This window comes from Podarcis erhardii (assembly GCF_964252035.2).
Source record: "Podarcis erhardii genome assembly, chromosome: 1".
NCBI classification, from domain to species: Eukaryota; Metazoa; Chordata; class Lepidosauria; order Squamata; family Lacertidae; genus Podarcis; species Podarcis erhardii.
The window spans coordinates 11,279,145-11,296,762 of NC_138497.1; the positions used below are offsets into that span (position 1 = coordinate 11,279,145).

At 46.9% G+C, this 17,618-nt stretch overlaps 1 protein-coding gene across 1 annotated transcript in view; it reads left to right on the top strand.

The window, feature by feature from the left end:
• PPP1R36 (protein phosphatase 1 regulatory subunit 36) overlaps positions 1 to 17,618 on the top strand; it is a gene marked incomplete at its 5' end in the record, with an annotated part of 68,019 nt that overhangs the window by 43,990 nt on the left and 6,411 nt on the right. The window contains 4 exons of the mRNA XM_081880246.1: positions 1,173 to 1,291; positions 5,417 to 5,483; positions 7,272 to 7,370; positions 9,997 to 10,137. Of these exons, the coding sequence (XP_081736372.1) occupies positions 1,173 to 1,291; positions 5,417 to 5,483; positions 7,272 to 7,370; positions 9,997 to 10,137 (426 nt within the window). The remainder of the gene's footprint in view (positions 1 to 1,172; positions 1,292 to 5,416; positions 5,484 to 7,271; positions 7,371 to 9,996; positions 10,138 to 17,618) is intronic.

The following is a 17,618-nucleotide window of genomic DNA, read 5'->3' on the forward strand; positions in this document are numbered from 1 at the left end:
TCCTGGATTCAAATCCCACACAAATCCTGTATTTGGGGAAGGGAAGCGGAAGAGACTGGACGTACCTTTGGGGATGGAACATAGCTCAATGCAGAAGGCCCTCGGTTTGATCCCCAGCAAAGACCAAGGCCTGAGATCCTGGAGAGCTGCTGCCTGCCAGGGTAGGCAGTATTGGGCTAGATGGAGAAATGGTCTGAGCCTGACCTGGATGGTAAGGGAATCCCACCGATGTCACCAATTTATTTATTTTTAAAAAATAAAATGATTGGTTTTAAAAAGTTCTCCTTTGTGACTCTTGAGACAGGAGTTCCAATTCGTTCTAGGTAGAGTGAGGTGGCCTGCCTCTTGTGCACCATTAAAGGGAAGCAAATGGTCAATTATTTGGTCTATTATTATATTGTTGCCATTGCCACGGGGGTTGCCATTTGGATTTTGTGTCATGGGCCACCTCTGTGCCTGCTTAGCAGCAAACGTGTTTGGGCAAGCTGCTTGTTTGAAGTCACTTCCCTGTCTGTAAAATGGGAACAATAGCAACACAACATCACAGGCCTGCTTTTTTGCTGATGGTTACACCATACATACATCTGATGTATCTCCCCTCCCCTCTTCTGCACCTGCATCCCATAATGCCTTAGCTACAATTGATCATTTGAGGATCCACACCCTCAAATATGAGAAAGAACGGGTCCACAGGCCATCTGCATTGGTAGGATGGGAAGACAGCTGCACAAACGGCCATTTTCGTCACTGCGTCTTGCAAAGAGTTTCCCCTCCAGGTCACATCCACACCATACATTCAAAGCCCTCTTATGCTACTTCAATCAATCCTGGTTTCCCCCAAAGAATTCTGGGAACTGTAGTTGCTAGGAATCCCCTCTTGGAACTACAGTTCCCAACACCCTCAAACTACAGTTCCCAGGATTCTTGGGGCAGGGAGCTATGGCTGTTAAAGTGGTATGACAGTGCTTTAAATGCGTGTTGTGGGTATTAAAGGCTCGAGAGACCAGTAAGGAAGCTTCATGTGCCCAGAGAAGGCTGAATTCTGCCTTTGTTTTCAACGTAATCAAGGTTACCTGGAAAGAGAACATGCCAGAGTTTAGCTCCAGAGTTGCCTTGGCATGTGTCCAATTAAATGAAATGCAAGTCCTACCCACCCTCCATTTTATCTGCAGACCGGATCCTGTTTTTTTCCGAGATATCTTTGCCGTACGGAGAAGTATCCAAGAAGATAAGTCGCCCCGGCTGTTGAGGCGATTGCAAAAGGAGCTGATTTCTCTGGAAGACGTTAAGTGTAAGTGTGGGTGCTGAATTGCCAAGTTAGTTGCAGCTTATTGATCTTCTCTGCCATCCTTGAGATTGTTCCAAGGGTTGCTGATTTCAGTGTTATCCCGAGTCAACAGCACTTGTTTACTTGGCCTAAATGGCTTGTGTCCAGCATACCTAAGAATCATAAAAATCAAAGAAATAGCTTCTTTGTCCCTTCCAGCTGTGGGAGCCAAGAGCATCGTCCACCTTAACGGTCTTGCACAGAACCAGCAATGGCAGTCTTATGTGCTACAGACCAAACAGGGAGTGGGTGTTTTGCAGAAAGGCTCCAGTCATGGAAATAACTTGAGTCATGCAAGATTTCCAGTCCATATGGAGCAAGGGAAGGCAGAAAGGCAGCCTCCTCTTCTATATCGCATCATGGTGCCAGTCTCTTCTTTCATAATGGCATCTTCATAGCATTGGTTACAACATTTTACTATCTCTGATTGCACAAATGGGCTTCATTATGGTTTTTGCCCAACACATGTAGGTGTGGCTGAGGGTTTGACAAATGTTTCTTAATGGACTGGTGAGTGGCAGTGTTTCACTTGGTCGTCTGGAAATCTCTCTGTTTCTCTGTCTCTCCTGCCATTGGGGTGTGATGTGAATCGGAGCGTATGGGAAGAGCAGAGAAGGTGCAGTAACCCTGAATCTCGGGAGACTCAGACAAAGAGTACTGCATTTTGCTGTATTGAAAACAATAGGGGACTGAGCTGGAGGGGACATTTATTACCGTATTTTTTGCTCTATAAGACGCACCAGACCACAAGACGCACCTAGTTTTTGGAGGAGGAAAACAAGAAAAAAAAAATCTGAATCTCAGACGCCAGAACACCCAGAGGGATCGCTGCGCAGTGAAAGCAGCAATCCCTCTCGCTATTCTGGCTTCTGGGATAGCTGCGCAGCCTTCATTCGCTCCATAAGACGCACACACATTTCCCTTTACTGTTTAGTAGGGGAAAAGTGAGTCTTATAGAGCAAAAAATACGGTAACTAGGGTTACCATACGTCTGGGGTGGAAATCACAAAAATGCCCAGGAAAATCCGACCTTCTGGCAATCTATTTCAGCAGTGTCATTTTTGGCAAGTTCAACAACTCTGCCCAAAAAATGCTCAACAACTTTTCTGTCCGGATTTTCCCTGTTTGAAACATGGTGGCAACCCTAATTAAAACATGCATGTCCCACCTTTCTTCCAGAAGCTCAAGGTAGCGCAGCACAACAACAGCCTTGCAGGGGGAGGTGAGGCTGAGAGAGAGACTGACTGGTTACTCAGTGTCTTTCATGGCTGAACAATTTGGTCCTGGGTCTCTCGGCTTTTACTCTTGAGCCTTCAAACACTACACTACTCTGGCTTCGCCTGAAGGCATTCGTAGCTGCTTTTGTATATTCGCGAACAAAGCAAGTATTACAAAGGCACTATTTCAGTGCACTTTTGTTTGACTAAAACTGGTTAATGCTTGGGAAAGTGCAGAGCAGGTAAGCACAATGAATGCAGCAGTGCACCTAAAATCATTCTCATGTGCTGCAGGTATACACCTACCCAGAGCAGACTATTCAAAATGCAGGGTGAGGGAGAAGGAAGTGGGCATGTACCATATTTTTCGCTCTATAAGACGCACCAGACCACAAGACGCACCTAGTTTTTGGAGGAGGAAAACAAGAAAAAAAAATATTCTGAATCTCAGAAGCCAGAACAGCAAGAGGGCTTGCTGTGCAGCGAAAGCAGTGATCCCTCTTGCTGTTCTGGCTTCTGGGATAGCTGCGCAGCCTGCATTCGCTCCATAAGACGCACACACATTTCCCCTTACTTTTTAGGAGGGAAAAAGTGAGTCTTATAGAGCAAAAAATACGGCATTTTCCCTCTCATCAGAAACTCCCTGCCTATCCTTCTTTCTGTTGTGTGGCCTTTCAGCTTCCTATGCCTAGCAGGTAAGCCCCCTTACGTTTCTTTGTAAACAAGGTGTGGTATAAATAGCTAAATCAGCTGTAATAGTAATAATAATTTCTAAGCTCATTGTTTTCCTCTAGCATTTTAATGGTATGGCCCTAGGAAGACTGCCTTGCATTTTTCGTTTGAAAAGTTGGGTCAACTTTGAAAAACGTTGCAAGACCTTAAATTTGGACTGGGATTCTGGAAATCTTTATGGACAGGAAAGACTGTCCTCGCATAGGTTAATCCACCGTAGACAAGTTGTCATAATGTGCTAGAAGAAGCCGTGTTCTTACAGAGATGGAAAACTCTGTGTCTGGGTAATAGCACTTCAGAGCAGACTGCAGGTGGGAGCAAACATGATTTCATGTTCCTCCATACAAAAAAAGAAGAAACCCCCCCTCCACACTCCATGTAGAAAAATAGGTGATGAGGAGAAGGCTCGACTAGTACTCTGTGTGTGTGATTTAAGCACATTTCCCCCTTCAAAGGATTATAGGCACTGTTGATACATTTCCCAGCAACCCTTAACACACTAATGTGCCCAGAATTCTTTGAAGGTTGTGTTTGTGTGCTTTGGCTGTGCTTCAAAGGCATGATGTGCCTACAGCCATTAAGAACCAAAATAGATGTAATTTGTATTTTTACAAACATGTGCATTAAATGCAAAAAAAGCCCTAGTATTAATTTGGCCCTTTTCTCTGACTTGTTAGATTTCTATATTCAGGGACTGCTTTTGTACAGAGGAGCTTTCAGTCAAGTGAGTCTCACCTGCAGTCTAAAGGTGAACCACCCAGACGCATTTTTACCGCCTCCACGAAAACTAGACCTGGGCGACTTGCTTATTCCTCTTGGGTCACGCCTGATGCAGCTTTGATAAACTCCAAGCCTGCCACAATAGTGATGTGCATCCATCAGTCCACACATCTCCTGGTGCAAACTCAGTGGCAGAGTTTTCCAGGTAGAATCCCTGGGATTACTGACGGAGCCCTACACCCAAACCGCACCCACTTTTGTTCTCCCTGGAAGGAGGCATGCTGTTATCTTAAGGTGAAACAAAGCAGGGCAAATAAAACCAACCCAAATTTAATGGGCTGTTTTCCTTACTCCCGTCTCAAGTTACACCAAATCCCTTATAGGGCAGTGCTAAACCTGTCTACTTGGAGATGAGTGAATTCCATGTGATTTGTTCTTAGTAAGCGTGTTTTAGGATTCCATGTGATTTGTTTAGGGAAGTTTTTAATATTTAATGCTGTACTATTTTTAACACTTGATTGGGAGCCACCCAGAGTGGCTGGGGAAACTCAGCCTGATGGGGGGGGTTATGAATAATAAATTATTATTATTATTCCCCAACCCCTTGCATAGTTCCTTCTTTCTCTGCCCCTTTTCTTAAACTGGTTGTTGTTGGCATCTGCCTGTCTTGGGAGACAAAGGAGGAGTGCGCCTTTGAGGGGTGAAGTCAAAATGTTGGAAAGTTACAGCTCCTGCTTTGGGTATAGAGACCGATATGGGAGAGACATGTTTTGTTGCAGCTGGGGCAAAGGGAGGCATCCGGTTGTTTCTTCTCTCGGCGCTTCTCCCAGTGGTCATTCCCCCCCCGTCACTGCTATGGATGCACAGCCTGTCTGTCTGTCTCCAGGCATTGCAATTGTCTGCAAGGGATTCCCACACGGTGGGGTTGATATTACCAGTCTTAATGCCATGTTTGCAGACATTTTTGCAACACAGAGTTGGTCTGCCAACTGGCCTGGTGCCTGTAGCCAGCTCCGCTTAGAGCACATCCTTGGGGATCCTGCCATCTTCCATTCTGCCGACATGGCCAAGCCTAACGGTCAAAACAAATCAGAACTGGAAGCAAGTTCAGCAAATGTGATTTTCCATAAGTTTGACAAGGACCGGAGAGACTTGGTTTCAAATCCTCCCAGGTGTAAAGCTCACTGGGTGATTTGGGGACAGTAATTTATTCACAGCTTAGTTCACAGGGCTAGAGGGGGGAATAAAAAATGGGTGGACCACCCTAAGCTCCGTGGAGGAAGTTTAGTTTAAAAATATAGGCAAACAAAACTTGATTTATGTAAAAAACCTTCTCTGAGATAATGTGCAGACACTTTGCAGGGCTGGACAAGAATGCAATGCTACAGATTTTAAAAATTTTCACTTTGAATGTTTTCAGACGCTGCCCTGTTTCTGGCCCACGAAGACGATTCCTTTCGCATCCATTCTTTCTCTTTAGTTATGAGGTATGCCATTTGGTATTTGCATTTCACAGTGGGATGTTTTCACTTCATTTTTTTTTTTAAAGAAAAATATATTTTACGGCACCTTGTAAAAACCAAGTCAGATGTTAGTGGAGAGGTTGCCAAATCCTGTGTCATCAAGACCTGAATTCTGAAAGATATCTTTGACATATATACAATTCCGTGAGAGGGGAAATGTCAGAAATCACAACCACCACATCCTCTGACAAGTAACCTTGCAGCTGCTTCTCGCTACACTTCCATTTTAAGTATGAAATGGGGCTGTTGCAAAAATCTTAGTCAATCATATGAGCAGACCTGGGGCAAGGGATTGTCCGGGTCAGCACTTCACCTGCAACAGGAGATTAATAAGGGATCTGGGTTAATATATGTGCTGCTTTTAGCATTGCAAAGCAGGGCTGGGGAACATCAGGCCTGGGGGCCAAATGTGGCCCTCCACGGCTTTCTGTGTGGTCCTTGAAACACTTGCCAGGCTACTTCTCAGTTGGTTAGAGTGTGGTGCTGATAATATCAAGGTTGCAGGTTCGATCTCTGTATGGGGCATCTTCAGATTCCTGCATTGCAGGGGGTTGGACTAGATGACCCTCAGGGTCCCTTTCAGCCCTACAGTTCTAAGGTTTTATGATTCTCCTCTCCCCAGACCACACCTTTCACTGGCTCAATGTTTTTGCCTGCTTGGAATTATTTGCATCCCACTCACCCCCGCCCCCACCAGCCTTGTTCCAAGGACCTCAGACCACATGCATTATTCCCACCTCTTATTATTCCCACATCTTCACAAAAACCCTGCGAGGTAGGTTAGGCTAAGAGAGAATGGCTATCCCAAGGTCATGCAGTAAGCTTTGTGGGTTAAGAGAGAGCCAGTGTGGTGTAGTGGTTAAGAGTGGTAGTCTCGTAATCTGGGGAACCGGGTTCAAGTCTCCGCTCCTCCACATGCAGCTGCTGGGTGACCTTGGGCCAGTCACACTTCTCTGAAGTCTCTCAGCCCCACTCACCTCACAGAGTGTTTGTTGTTGGGGAGGAAGGGAAAGGAGAATGTTAGCCGCTTTGAGACTCCTTCGGGTAGTGATAAAGCGGGATATCAAATCCAAACTCTTCTTCTTCTTCTTAAGTGGGAATGACGATGATTGGGAGGGCCAATTAATTATCCCTTATTCTAAAATCCCATTATGGTTAAGTGACCCTCTGGGTCTTTACACATAATAGGCTGCTGGGATAGTTGATAGACCAGGAGACCTTTAATCTCAGGGCCAAGGGTTTGAGCCCCACGTTGGGCATAAACGTTGGGTATTGTGAAGGGTAAAGGTAAGGGTAAAGGGACCCCTGACCATCAGGTCCAGTCGCAGATGACTCTGGGGTTGCGGCACTCATCTCGCTTTATTGGCCAAGGGAGCCGGCATACAGCTTCTGGGTCATGCTAGGTTGGCAGGAGCTGGGACCGAGCAACGGGAGCTCACCCCGTTGCGGGGATTCAAACTGCCGACCTTCTGATCAGCAAGTCCTAGGCTCTGTGGTTTAACCCACAGCGCCACCCGTGTCCCTATCATGAAGGGTACCCAGGTGCCATTGCCCAGTAGGCTGCATTTAGCAAAAGAAAACTGCTCCCTTGTGAAGAAGAAGTGTGCATGCACACGAAAGCTCATACCTAAAACTAACTCAGTTGGTCTTTAAGGTGCTACTGGAAGGAATTTTTTTATTTTGTTTTGACCCTTGTGAAGAAGTTTACATGGGTGACGTGGTGTTTTGCTCTGTTTTTAAAATCTTCTCTAGGTGCCGGCAGCTAGATGATTTTCTCATGGCTCTGCTGTACTATCTGAATTTTTATCTGGAAAAAATAGCCTTGGAGATGAAACCCAAATCTTTCATGGGGTGAGTAAAATCGCTTGGATGTGTGTCTTAAGCGGAGTCTCGTCATGTTTAGAAAGCGCTATTGCTCTGTATATTCAGTGTCGGTGTGCTTTGCTTCAAGACCCAATTTGTGCTGGTTGGAAAGATCACAAGCCACGAGGCCTCAAGCCCAAGACCTTGGAGAGTTGCCAGTGCTCAGGTGACTAACGGGTGAATAGTCTGAAGTTGGGAGTCCAAGACCATTTCCTGTGATTCTGCGGGACACCTGTCAAGTCCCTGGAGCTATTTGAGCCCAGTGTTCTTCAGTCTCCTCTGACTGGTTCCATCCTTCTTTCCTGGGTCGTTTCTGACTTTCTTCCTCCACCAGGAGACTTTAGTCAGTGCGTCTCAGCATTTTCAGGTCAGCCCCACCTCTCCTGTTCTTCATGGCTGCATTTGAGGTCAGTTCTGCATCGGTGGATGTGGCCTAAGACCAGCAGAAGCTGGGGTGGTGGGTGTTGCATGAACTGTTGAAAAGTGGACAGAACTGAGAGCCAATGTGGTGTAGTGGTAGACTCGTGATCTGGTGAACCAGGTCCGGTTCTCTGCTCCTCCACATGCATCTGCTGGGTAACCTTGGGCTAGTCACATTTCTCTGAAGTGTCTCAGCCTCACTCACCTCACAGAGTGTTTGTTGTGGGGGAGGAAGGGAAAGGAGAATGTTAGCCGCTTTGAGACTCCTTTGGGTAGTGATAAAGCAAGATATCAAATCCAAACTCTTCTTCTTAAAGAAAAAAAGGGGGGGGGAAGAAAAGTGGACAGAACTCTCCCTTCTTTCTCCACAAATGCACCCAAACCTACTTTCACTAGTGCCTTGGCCTGGGTATCTCTCCTCTGTTGCCCCTCGCGTGTTTGCAAGGGGCACCAACCCTCTTGCTTCCCTGGGGTTTTTAGGTGAGTCCACAGCAGCCAAAAGCTATTTCCTGCATTAAACTCAGCCATAATGTTGTCGTCCCGACTTTCGCCCCTATGTAACAGACTTTTAGGTTGCCTTTCAAAATATAAACACCTTTCAAAGACAGCTTACAGAGTACAGGTCAAACCAACTTTAGTTTGAACTGGCAGCTGCTTTATGGCCCAACACCTGCCTGTTTTGTTTTGTGTTGACCCAGGTGAGATCTTAAACTAGATCATTTAGATTACATCACCACCAGGTATTGGGACATGGTTCTATGAATGTGGTTCAACAACATCTGGATGGCCACAGAGGATCCCCAGCCTTGAGGGAGGCCAATAAGGTGTGGCCATCCAAGATGTTGTCGGATCACATTCATAGAATCATAGAGTTGTAAGGGACCTCAAGGGTCATCTAGCCCAACCCCCTGCCATGCAGGAATCTCAGCTAAAGCATCCATGACAGGTGGCCATCCAACCTCTGCTTTAAAACCTCAAATGAAGAAGAGCTCACAACCTCCTGAGATAGACCGTCCCACTGGCATCAGAAAGCTCTTCCTGATGTTTAGTCAGAATCTCCTTTCTTGTAACTTGAAGCCACTGATTTGAGTCCTACCACCAGAGCAGGAGAAAACAAGCTTGCTCCTTAATTCCAATCATCCCTGGCTATTGGCTCTTCTGGCTGAGTCTGATGGGTGCTGGAGATCAACAACCTCTGGAGGACCATAAGTTAGCCACACCTGACCTACCTGGAGACATTCTAGCACACAACACCTTGGTCCTCCCTGCTCCTTATTTGCAGTTACCCTACTGTTCTTTTGTATCACCTAATCTACTAATGATAGTCCAGGCATAGTGGATCTTGCTTGCCTGACCAGAGTCTTGCTAGGCAATCCCAGGGCGTGCCACTCCAGCCCTATGATTTACCGGTAATCTTTCTGTTGCTTTCTTTTATTTGGGTCAGAATTCCCCGGTGCATAGTGTTCTTGATCGTCTTGGTTGACCACAAACTTGACATGAGCCAACAGTGTGACGCGGCAGCTAAAAAAGCCAATGCAATTCTGGGCTGCATCAATAGGAGTATAGCATCTAGATCAAGGGAAGTAATAGTGCCACTGTATTCTGCTCTGGTCAGACCTCACCTGGAGTACTGTGTCCAGTTCTGGGCACCACAGTTCAAGAAGGACACTGACAAACTGGAACGTGTCCAGAGGAGGGCAACCAAAATGGTCAAAGGCCTGGAAGCGATGCCTTATGAGGAACGGCTAAGGGAGCTGGGCATGTTTAGCCTGGAGAAGAGGAGGTTAAGGGGTGATATGATAGCCATGTTCAAATAGATAAAAGGATGTCACATAGAGGAGGGAGAAAGGTTGTTTTCTGCTGCTCCAGAGAAGCGGACACGGAGCAATGGCTCCAAACTACAAGAAAGAAGATTCCACCTAAACATTAGGAAGAACTTCCTGACAGTGAGAGCTGTTCGACAGTGGAATTTGCTGCCAAGGAGTGTGGTGGAGTCTCCTTCTTTGGAGGTCTTTAAGCAGAGGCTTGACAACCATATGTCAGGAGTGCTCTGATGGTGTTTCCTGCTTGGCAGGGGGTTGGACTCAATGGCCCTTGTGGTCTCTTCCAACTCTATGATTCTATGATTCTAACCATGAGTGGGAGAGTGCTCTGTGCAATGCTTTTTTTAATGACTTGCTTTTTTGTGAAACAGGAAGCCCAGTGCCCTGGAAAGGAAAGAGATGCGGGAGAACCAAATCAAGCTAGCAGTGACCAAAAAGCACCTGGCCGAGCTGTACTGCATCCTCATCCTCGGGCTGGGAATGTCCGATCAGCATCACATGGCTTGTGGGAAGTAAGGAAATGGCTGCGCCCAGGAAATGCTTTTCTGTAATGCCATCTGCTCTTCGCAGCAGATGTCTAGGGAATAAAACAGAAGAAGTGGGAACTTGGGTTTCTGAGTGGGTTGTCAAAACCCAATGCCCTTTGAGAGTCCTTTATGGAAACTGAAGGGGGATGTGCCGCCTGATTCTTAGCGTTTTCACCAGGAAGCAAATCCCAGAGAGTTCAGTGGGGAAGGGTTGTAGCTCATCTGGAGAGCACCTACTTTGCATGCAAAATGTCACTGGTTCAGTTCCTGGCATGGGAAGGGCTCTTGTGAAATCCTGGAGAATAGCTGCCAAATAAAGTAGGACAGCTCCTGCCAACCTAGCAGTTCGAAAGCACACCAAAGTGCAAGTAGATAAATAGGTACCGCTCTGGCGGGAAGGTAAATGGCATTTCCGTGCACTGCTCTGGTTTTGCCAGAAGTGGCTGAGTCCTGCTGGCCACATGACCCAGAAGCTGTCTGCGGACAAACACATGCTCCCTTGGCCTATAGAGTGAGATGAGTGCTGCAACCCCAGAGTCGTCTGTGACTGGACTTAACTGTCAGGGGTACTTTTACTTTTACCTTAAAGTAGGACATGCTGATAGCTCAGTTGTGGGTAGAGTTGTGGGTTCAAATTGGGCCAAAGTTTTCTGCATTGCAGGAGATTGGACAAGATGATCCTCATGGTCCCTTCCTATAATTCTATGATTCTGTAGTCTAGATCAGTGTTTCCCAACCTTGGGCCTCCAGCTGTTTTTGAACTACAATTCCCATCATCCCTGACCACTGGTCTTGCTAGCTAGGGATGATGGGAGTTGTAGGCCAAAAACAGCTGGAGGCCCAAGGTTGGGAAACACTGGTCTAGATGAGCCAATGGTCTAACTCAGTAGAAGGCTTGGCTTGCTTTCAAGTAAGGATGCATAACTTCCAGGTAAACCTGCACTCAGGGAATCTGTGCAAGGTCTTAAGCAAAAATTATTGGGTCCAAATGAACTCAGTGGGACACATTCCAAAATAACATCAGTTAGGATCACAGGCTAAAATTCTCATCATTTTTCCTTAGAAGTCACTAAAATCAGCAGTCATAGCCTCTGGGTGAATGTGTTCAGGATCTGGTGGCATGCAAATAGCTGTTGCAACTTAACAAAACTCATTACATTATTTGCTATCAGATTTCTGTGATTAGGGCTACCACTGTCGGCTGCCTTATCGCAATGCCTTGCCAGAGAGTTTTGGGCTTGGCAATGGTGTGTTGGTGAACTGCACAAATCTGGCAGTGTGCTTCCGTGGTAACTAATTTTTAGGCACTCTTACTCTTCTGAATAGCTAGGGAATACTTGGAAGGGGGGGCATGCTTTTATTCCCACGCTCCTAGCAAAGGATGATCCCTAGCTGCTGCTGGCAGTTTGAGTAATTTTGGAGAGAGAGACCTGAGTCTTAACATTTAGGTTGCTGGCTATTTCACCTGGAGATCTGATGTGCGAGCAGTGGACTTTCCCCCATCTATGCTCAATGCGTACGTTTGTAAAGAAGGGCAAATATTACATGACTGAAGTTCTGGCAATTGCTTCCAAAGGAAATGAAACTTGAGCAAGCTCTGTGCCTCTGGAATGTCTCAACACGCAAAGAAGTGGGATGAATGTCACAGTATGAAGGGGAGGGGCAAGTACTTAAAAAAAAAAATATTTTAAATACTTGGGCCAAATCCCTTGCGATGACTGCCACCTTACAAAGCCCATGAAAACACAGCAGCCCCTACTACATCTTTCCCAGCACTGCTTCCACTCCCATTAAGGTTGCCATCTCCGGGAAGAAAAACCAGTGTGGCCTGCTCTTGCGAGTTTAGCAGATATTTTCTATGCAGGACTCAGCAAACAAAGCTTTTCATGCTGTGGAGACAAAGACAATCTTCTTCTGCTTGCTGCAGATTCAGTGTCTGTTAAAGGCACTGCTACACAATTTTGTTCAGAAGGCAATAAGAAAGCTCCCAAACCAAAGCCTGCCAGTCTTACCAGTTGCTCTAGAGCAGGGGCATTCAGGCTTCAAGCTTGCTGGATCCATTTTGTAGGTTTTGTTTGCAAGAACCTGAAGTTATACCAACAAGGACCAGGTACAAAGGGCATGTGTTGACATCTGTCTTTCTCAAGAGACAATGGAGTGTTGGGAGGTGAAGTCAAACCACTTTGTTAGCAGCACCAAGTGACCTCCCCAGGGCACAAGCCTGGGCAGCGTGTATGGATGTCCTGGGCTGCCCAGACGACAAGACACCGCCCCCTCTCAGACTTGTTGATGTGGTCCAAAGGAAAGCAGAGCAAGACGTTTGGCACCAGCTTGGCTGCAGGAGTTGCTGGAAGGCGCCATCCAATCGCCTTAGGGACTTCACTCTGGATTTGTGTAGGGTTTACTCCTGAAGATGTCCCACAAGGCAGCGGTGGTTCAGGACCAGAGTTTTCCTTCTCACAGATAGCTTACAGTTAAAATTAAGGAACAGGGTGCCTCTGAGCCAAGGGATTTGACCTGAGCTCATAGCTCTTTCCCCCCAAACCCATTCCTGCTTAGCTTTGTTCATTTCTGCAGCCTGATTTAGGTTGCAAAAAAGAGAGTCAAACAATTGGGAGTCTCACAGCAAGCTACTCACATATTTGCCTTCTGCTCAGGCCTGTCCTAGAGAGTTCCCCTTCTTATGTTCGCTAGCCACCCTTCTCTTGACCCCAGCCTGGGGTTCCAATCTCTTCAGCTGGCCTCTGTTGCTGTTGACAGCAGCTTGATCAGTAGGCATTACCAGGTGGTCCTCTTGTGTTGTGAGCAGCTTAATCTGCTGGTTTCTGCTGCTAAAGGTGCGGGTGCAAGTCAGGCTGATCCCTCACTGCCTCCAGGCAGCTAATAACACTAATGGTGGTGGAAAGAGGACTGGAGAGAAGGGCTGCTACTGGGGAGAAGAGCTTGCATGCTTGAGCCTTGCCCGCTTTGAATCACTCACTCTCACTAGCTTTCTTCCAGTATGGGGCTTCGAAGGGCAAGAAAAAGCCCCCAGACTCTTATAATGACATGCAAAGCACAGGTCCACCTTGGCAGGTCATTTCTTTGACGTGTTTATGAGTCGAGTTTATTTCTCCTGCACCAGCTCGGGCATCCATTCTTTGAGCTTTGTGATGGTGCAGAGCAAGAGAAACAAACAGCGGCAGCTTTACAGTGGTGCCTCGCAAGACGAAATTAATCCGTTCCGTGAGGCTCTTCGTATAGCGGTTTTTTTGTCTTGCGAAGCAAGCCCATTGACAGCTTAGCGGATTAGCGCTATTAGCGATTTAGCGGCTTTTAGCGGATCAGCTGATAAGCGGCTTAGCGGCTTAGGAAAAGGGGGGTAAGAGGGGGGAAAACCCGCAGGAACTCGCAAGACATTTCGTCTTGCGAAGCAAGCCCATAGGGAAATTCGTTTTGCGAAGTGCCTCCAAAACGGAAAACCCTTTCGTCTAGCGGGTTTTCCGTCTTGCGAGGCGTTCGTCTTGTGGGGCACCACTGTATTTCAGATTGGTCACACTCCCCAAAGCTTGCATGGCTGTTTTGTTGTTGGCAGGAAGCTCATGCTCGGCGTTCAGAACCAAAGCTGCGTTTATTCAGCGCGGAAGTCCCCTTGGGGATTTGCCTTCCTGTTTAGCTGGACGTGACCTGCTGCGAGCGCCTGCTGGCCTGTGCTTTTTCAGAAAGCCCACGAGACTGCCGGAACGGAGAGAGGAGAAGTTGTCTTGGCAGCTTTAGGAGAGCACCCTTAAAGACGCGCAGATTCCCAACCGGAAGGTGAAGTCTGTCGGGGAGCACATTGCCCTGGAATGAGCTTTTACTGATATGATTCCAGGGTGAAGCAGCAGCACTCAGCCAAATTAACTTGCAGGAAGAATTCCAGCGAGGCCTTAGCTGGGGTTAGCAGACTTGGCAGGAACACAGAGTCCCCAAGTACCATGTTTTACAATCTCTTCTGAATCAGTGTGTTCCTGTGGAATCAAGAGTTTTGCTCCCACCCCTGTCCCCATCCTAGGGTTAGGAATTGAGTGAGGCTTGGGCACTTGAAGCTTGGAGGGCCTCATAGGGTAGAGCAGGCAGAGGCACATCTGCTGAGGTGCGTGGAGCAAGAAAATGCCCCAGCGCTCATCGAGGCATCTGGCTTGCAGCTGCTTTGGTCCATGAAAGGTTTGGGAAGGTTACAGACAACCTGCGCTGCCTCAGAGCTGGCTGTGCACAGAGTGAAAACCAAGCAGACAGCGCTGGCTTCCGGGTCGTAGGAAGGTGCTTCAAAGGAGATCCATTTGACCATCATGCCCACCTGTTATCTACTCTGACTGGCAGTGGCTCTCTGAGATCTCAAGCTTTTCCACCTCACCTGCTACGATTAGACCCCTTTCAACTTGATATACCTGGGACTGAACCTGGGACCTTCTTCATTCAGGGCACCTGCTGCACCCTTGTGCTACGATCCCAGCAGCTGCTCAACCCTGCCAACCTCAGGCACCACCCATGATTTTTAAGGGTGCCTGTAATCCCTAAAAGCAGCTTGGCACCTTGGTATTATTTGTGTTCCCTCTCCCTGGGCCGCCTAGCCTGCCAAAGGACTCCCCTTGTGTGGAGAACAGGATATTCAACACCTCACCTCACCTAAAATAGCTTCTTTTTCCTTCCCACATTTTTCTTTCTTTCTTTCTGGCCTTGTGTTGAAGTGCCAAACCCGAAACAAGGAACACGCCCTGACTTTGAGCTTTGTTCTCCTGCATGTGCATGCACTTTGCATTTTCAGGAAACTGTGTAAAAAAAGAATTTATTTCAAAATAGTACAACGGGTGTAGTCGGAAGGTTCTTTTTATTGTAAATAAAATCATATTTCTTTTTTTCTATTTCTTTTCTTTCTTCTATATTCTTTTGTATATTTATAATTTGTAATGTCTGAAATGTAATGTTTTATATTGTATGTATTTTAAGTTTTTTCTATAATAAAGGTTGAAATTAAAACAAACAAAGAAAACAAACACAGAAGGCATCATGTCCCGGGTTCAGTTCGTTGCATCTGCAGCCAATTGATACGAGGCCGCTGGGCTGCCAACACACCTGAGACACAAGAGAGCCGCTGCCTTCTGCTTCTGTAGCAGCAAAATCTGTGTGATCTTGGGCGGTGCCTTGCCACCCGCAGGTGCCTGCACAGCTGCAGGTTCAGCAGCGTCCTGTCAGCCATCCTCGTCGCTCGGGGCACAGGGAGTTATTTTCCCTCTTCTTGTCGATTCGGCAGGGTGAGCCGCACCAACTCCGTGGTTAATTGTAGGCTGAGTACAGTCGGTGGCCCAGCCCAAAAATGCTGTGCTTGCAAGAGTCAGCATGACAAAATTGTTCAGTGACCCAACCAGAAAGCCTGGCTCTGAATTCCAAGTATTGCAAACACACACACACACACACACACACACACACACACACACACACACCCCACCCCCTCCCAATTCAGCTGCAGGGATAGAGTGAAAATAAATACAGGGTGCCACCTTTGCATTCTGTACCCTAGATACTTGCATGTTGGGCCGAAATTCAGAGCTGGAGCTTCCCCCATTGCTGCATTTTTTCATGTCAGGAAAAGCCAAATGACTTGGGATTTTTCAGCATCTTGAACAGGGCCCAGAAAAACAACTGGCAGCCAGGAGGCTGAGAAAGGCTGCTTACCTGGTGGTTAATTTTTAAGGAATATAAGTAGACAGCACCAGGACCATATTATGAAGATCCTTATCTGTCCCTGGTCAAAAGAGCCTTGAATTCCACTGTCAAGAAAAGAAAGAAAGAAAGAAAGAAAGAAAGAAAGAAAGAGAGCAAGAGAGCAAGAGAGCAGGGCTGAGCATAGAGATGCCCAACTGTTTCACAAACCTTCTGCAGGCAACCTGAAGGGAGCTTTGGAATCTCTGGCGTAGAGAACTTTAGCACACGTCTGAAAATGTGAAATATAAGGAATCGTATTGCTGGGGAAGGTCCATGGCTGCTGACTGCTAGAGCCAATCCTGAGGGGCCTTTTTTGCCCTGGCTCCCCATTTGGGGACTGCTCCACCCAGGAAAGCTCGCTTGGCGCCTTTGTTACATCACTTTAGGCACCAGGCAAAACCTTTCCTCTATAACCAGGCCTTTGGCTCATTAAACAATCTGTGGTCTTTTAAAGGGGGGGTATTGTTTTGTTATTATGTTACATATTTTTGTGTTTTTATATTGTGAACCACCTTCTGATCTTACGATGAAGGGCAGTGTAGCAGGAACCCCCCCACCCCAATCATTCTGTTTGTACAAACTTCACACACACTCACACTCACACACTACATACGCTACGCTTCTGTTATAAATTCATAAGAAAATCAACCATACATTGGATTTGCACTGTTCCATTTTTATTTTACTCCATGAAGGAAGGACTACAAAATGGGGAAGGTTTGATACAGGGCAGCCATAATCCCTTCACCATCCCAGCACATCCACAGGAGCCCTGCCCAGTTATGGCTATGCCAACCCTGATGATCCCAGACAGAAGACAATCAAGATCACAAAGAACTTGCATATGGGAGTGGATTCAGCATGGACTGAAACAAAGGACACTGATCAGATCTCCCCTCAGGGGGCAAGAAACTGCAAACTCCCCTTTGTCTCCTGGAAGTGACTCATGGGGAGGGGGAGAGAAGGGAACCAGCCAGGTGACAGGACACTCAGGTTACCACCACAACTCCTCCCTCAACCCCTCCTTTCTGTAATGTATGCATGATGTTTCTGGGGGTGGGCTTGACCTAGAGGAGGGGAATTTCAAAAGTTTTTATAAGGTCTTGCACACCATTTTTCTGAAGATACACTGAAGCAGTGTATCTGAAGAAGTGTGCATGCACACGAAAGCTCATACCAAGAACTGACTTAGTTGGTCTTTAAGGTGCTACTGGAAGGAATTTGTTTTGTTTTGACTATGGCAGACCAACACGGCTACCTATCTGTAACTGGAACCATTTTTCTGTGTCTTTTCTCTCACCTGCAAGTGAGGGGAACACCCTGTTGCAACAGTTCAATAAAGGCCAAGCCTACAGGCTGCTGATTTGCTCCAATTTACTCTGGTTGGTGTCTTTACTTTTTGTCCAAGGGAGCCCTCGGATTTTTCCAGTAACAGGCAGTATATAAAATTTAACCAAATAAATAAATAAATTTAGAGCGGCCTATCCTGGCTGGGGCTGAGTTTTAGTCCAGAGTTGAGGCCCCCCCCAGGTTAGGAAAGTTAAGCCTAAAGCAGGGGTGCCCAAACTTTTTTCAAAGAGGGCCAGATTTGATGAAGTGAACATGTGTGAGGACCAAAGTTGTTGAGTTTTTAAAAGGATTTTACTCCAGGAGATAAACTGCTACAGGGGCCGGATTAAACCGACCAGCGGGCCAGATTAGCGCCCCCCCCCCGAAACGGACCCTGAAGGGCTCCTTAGTCA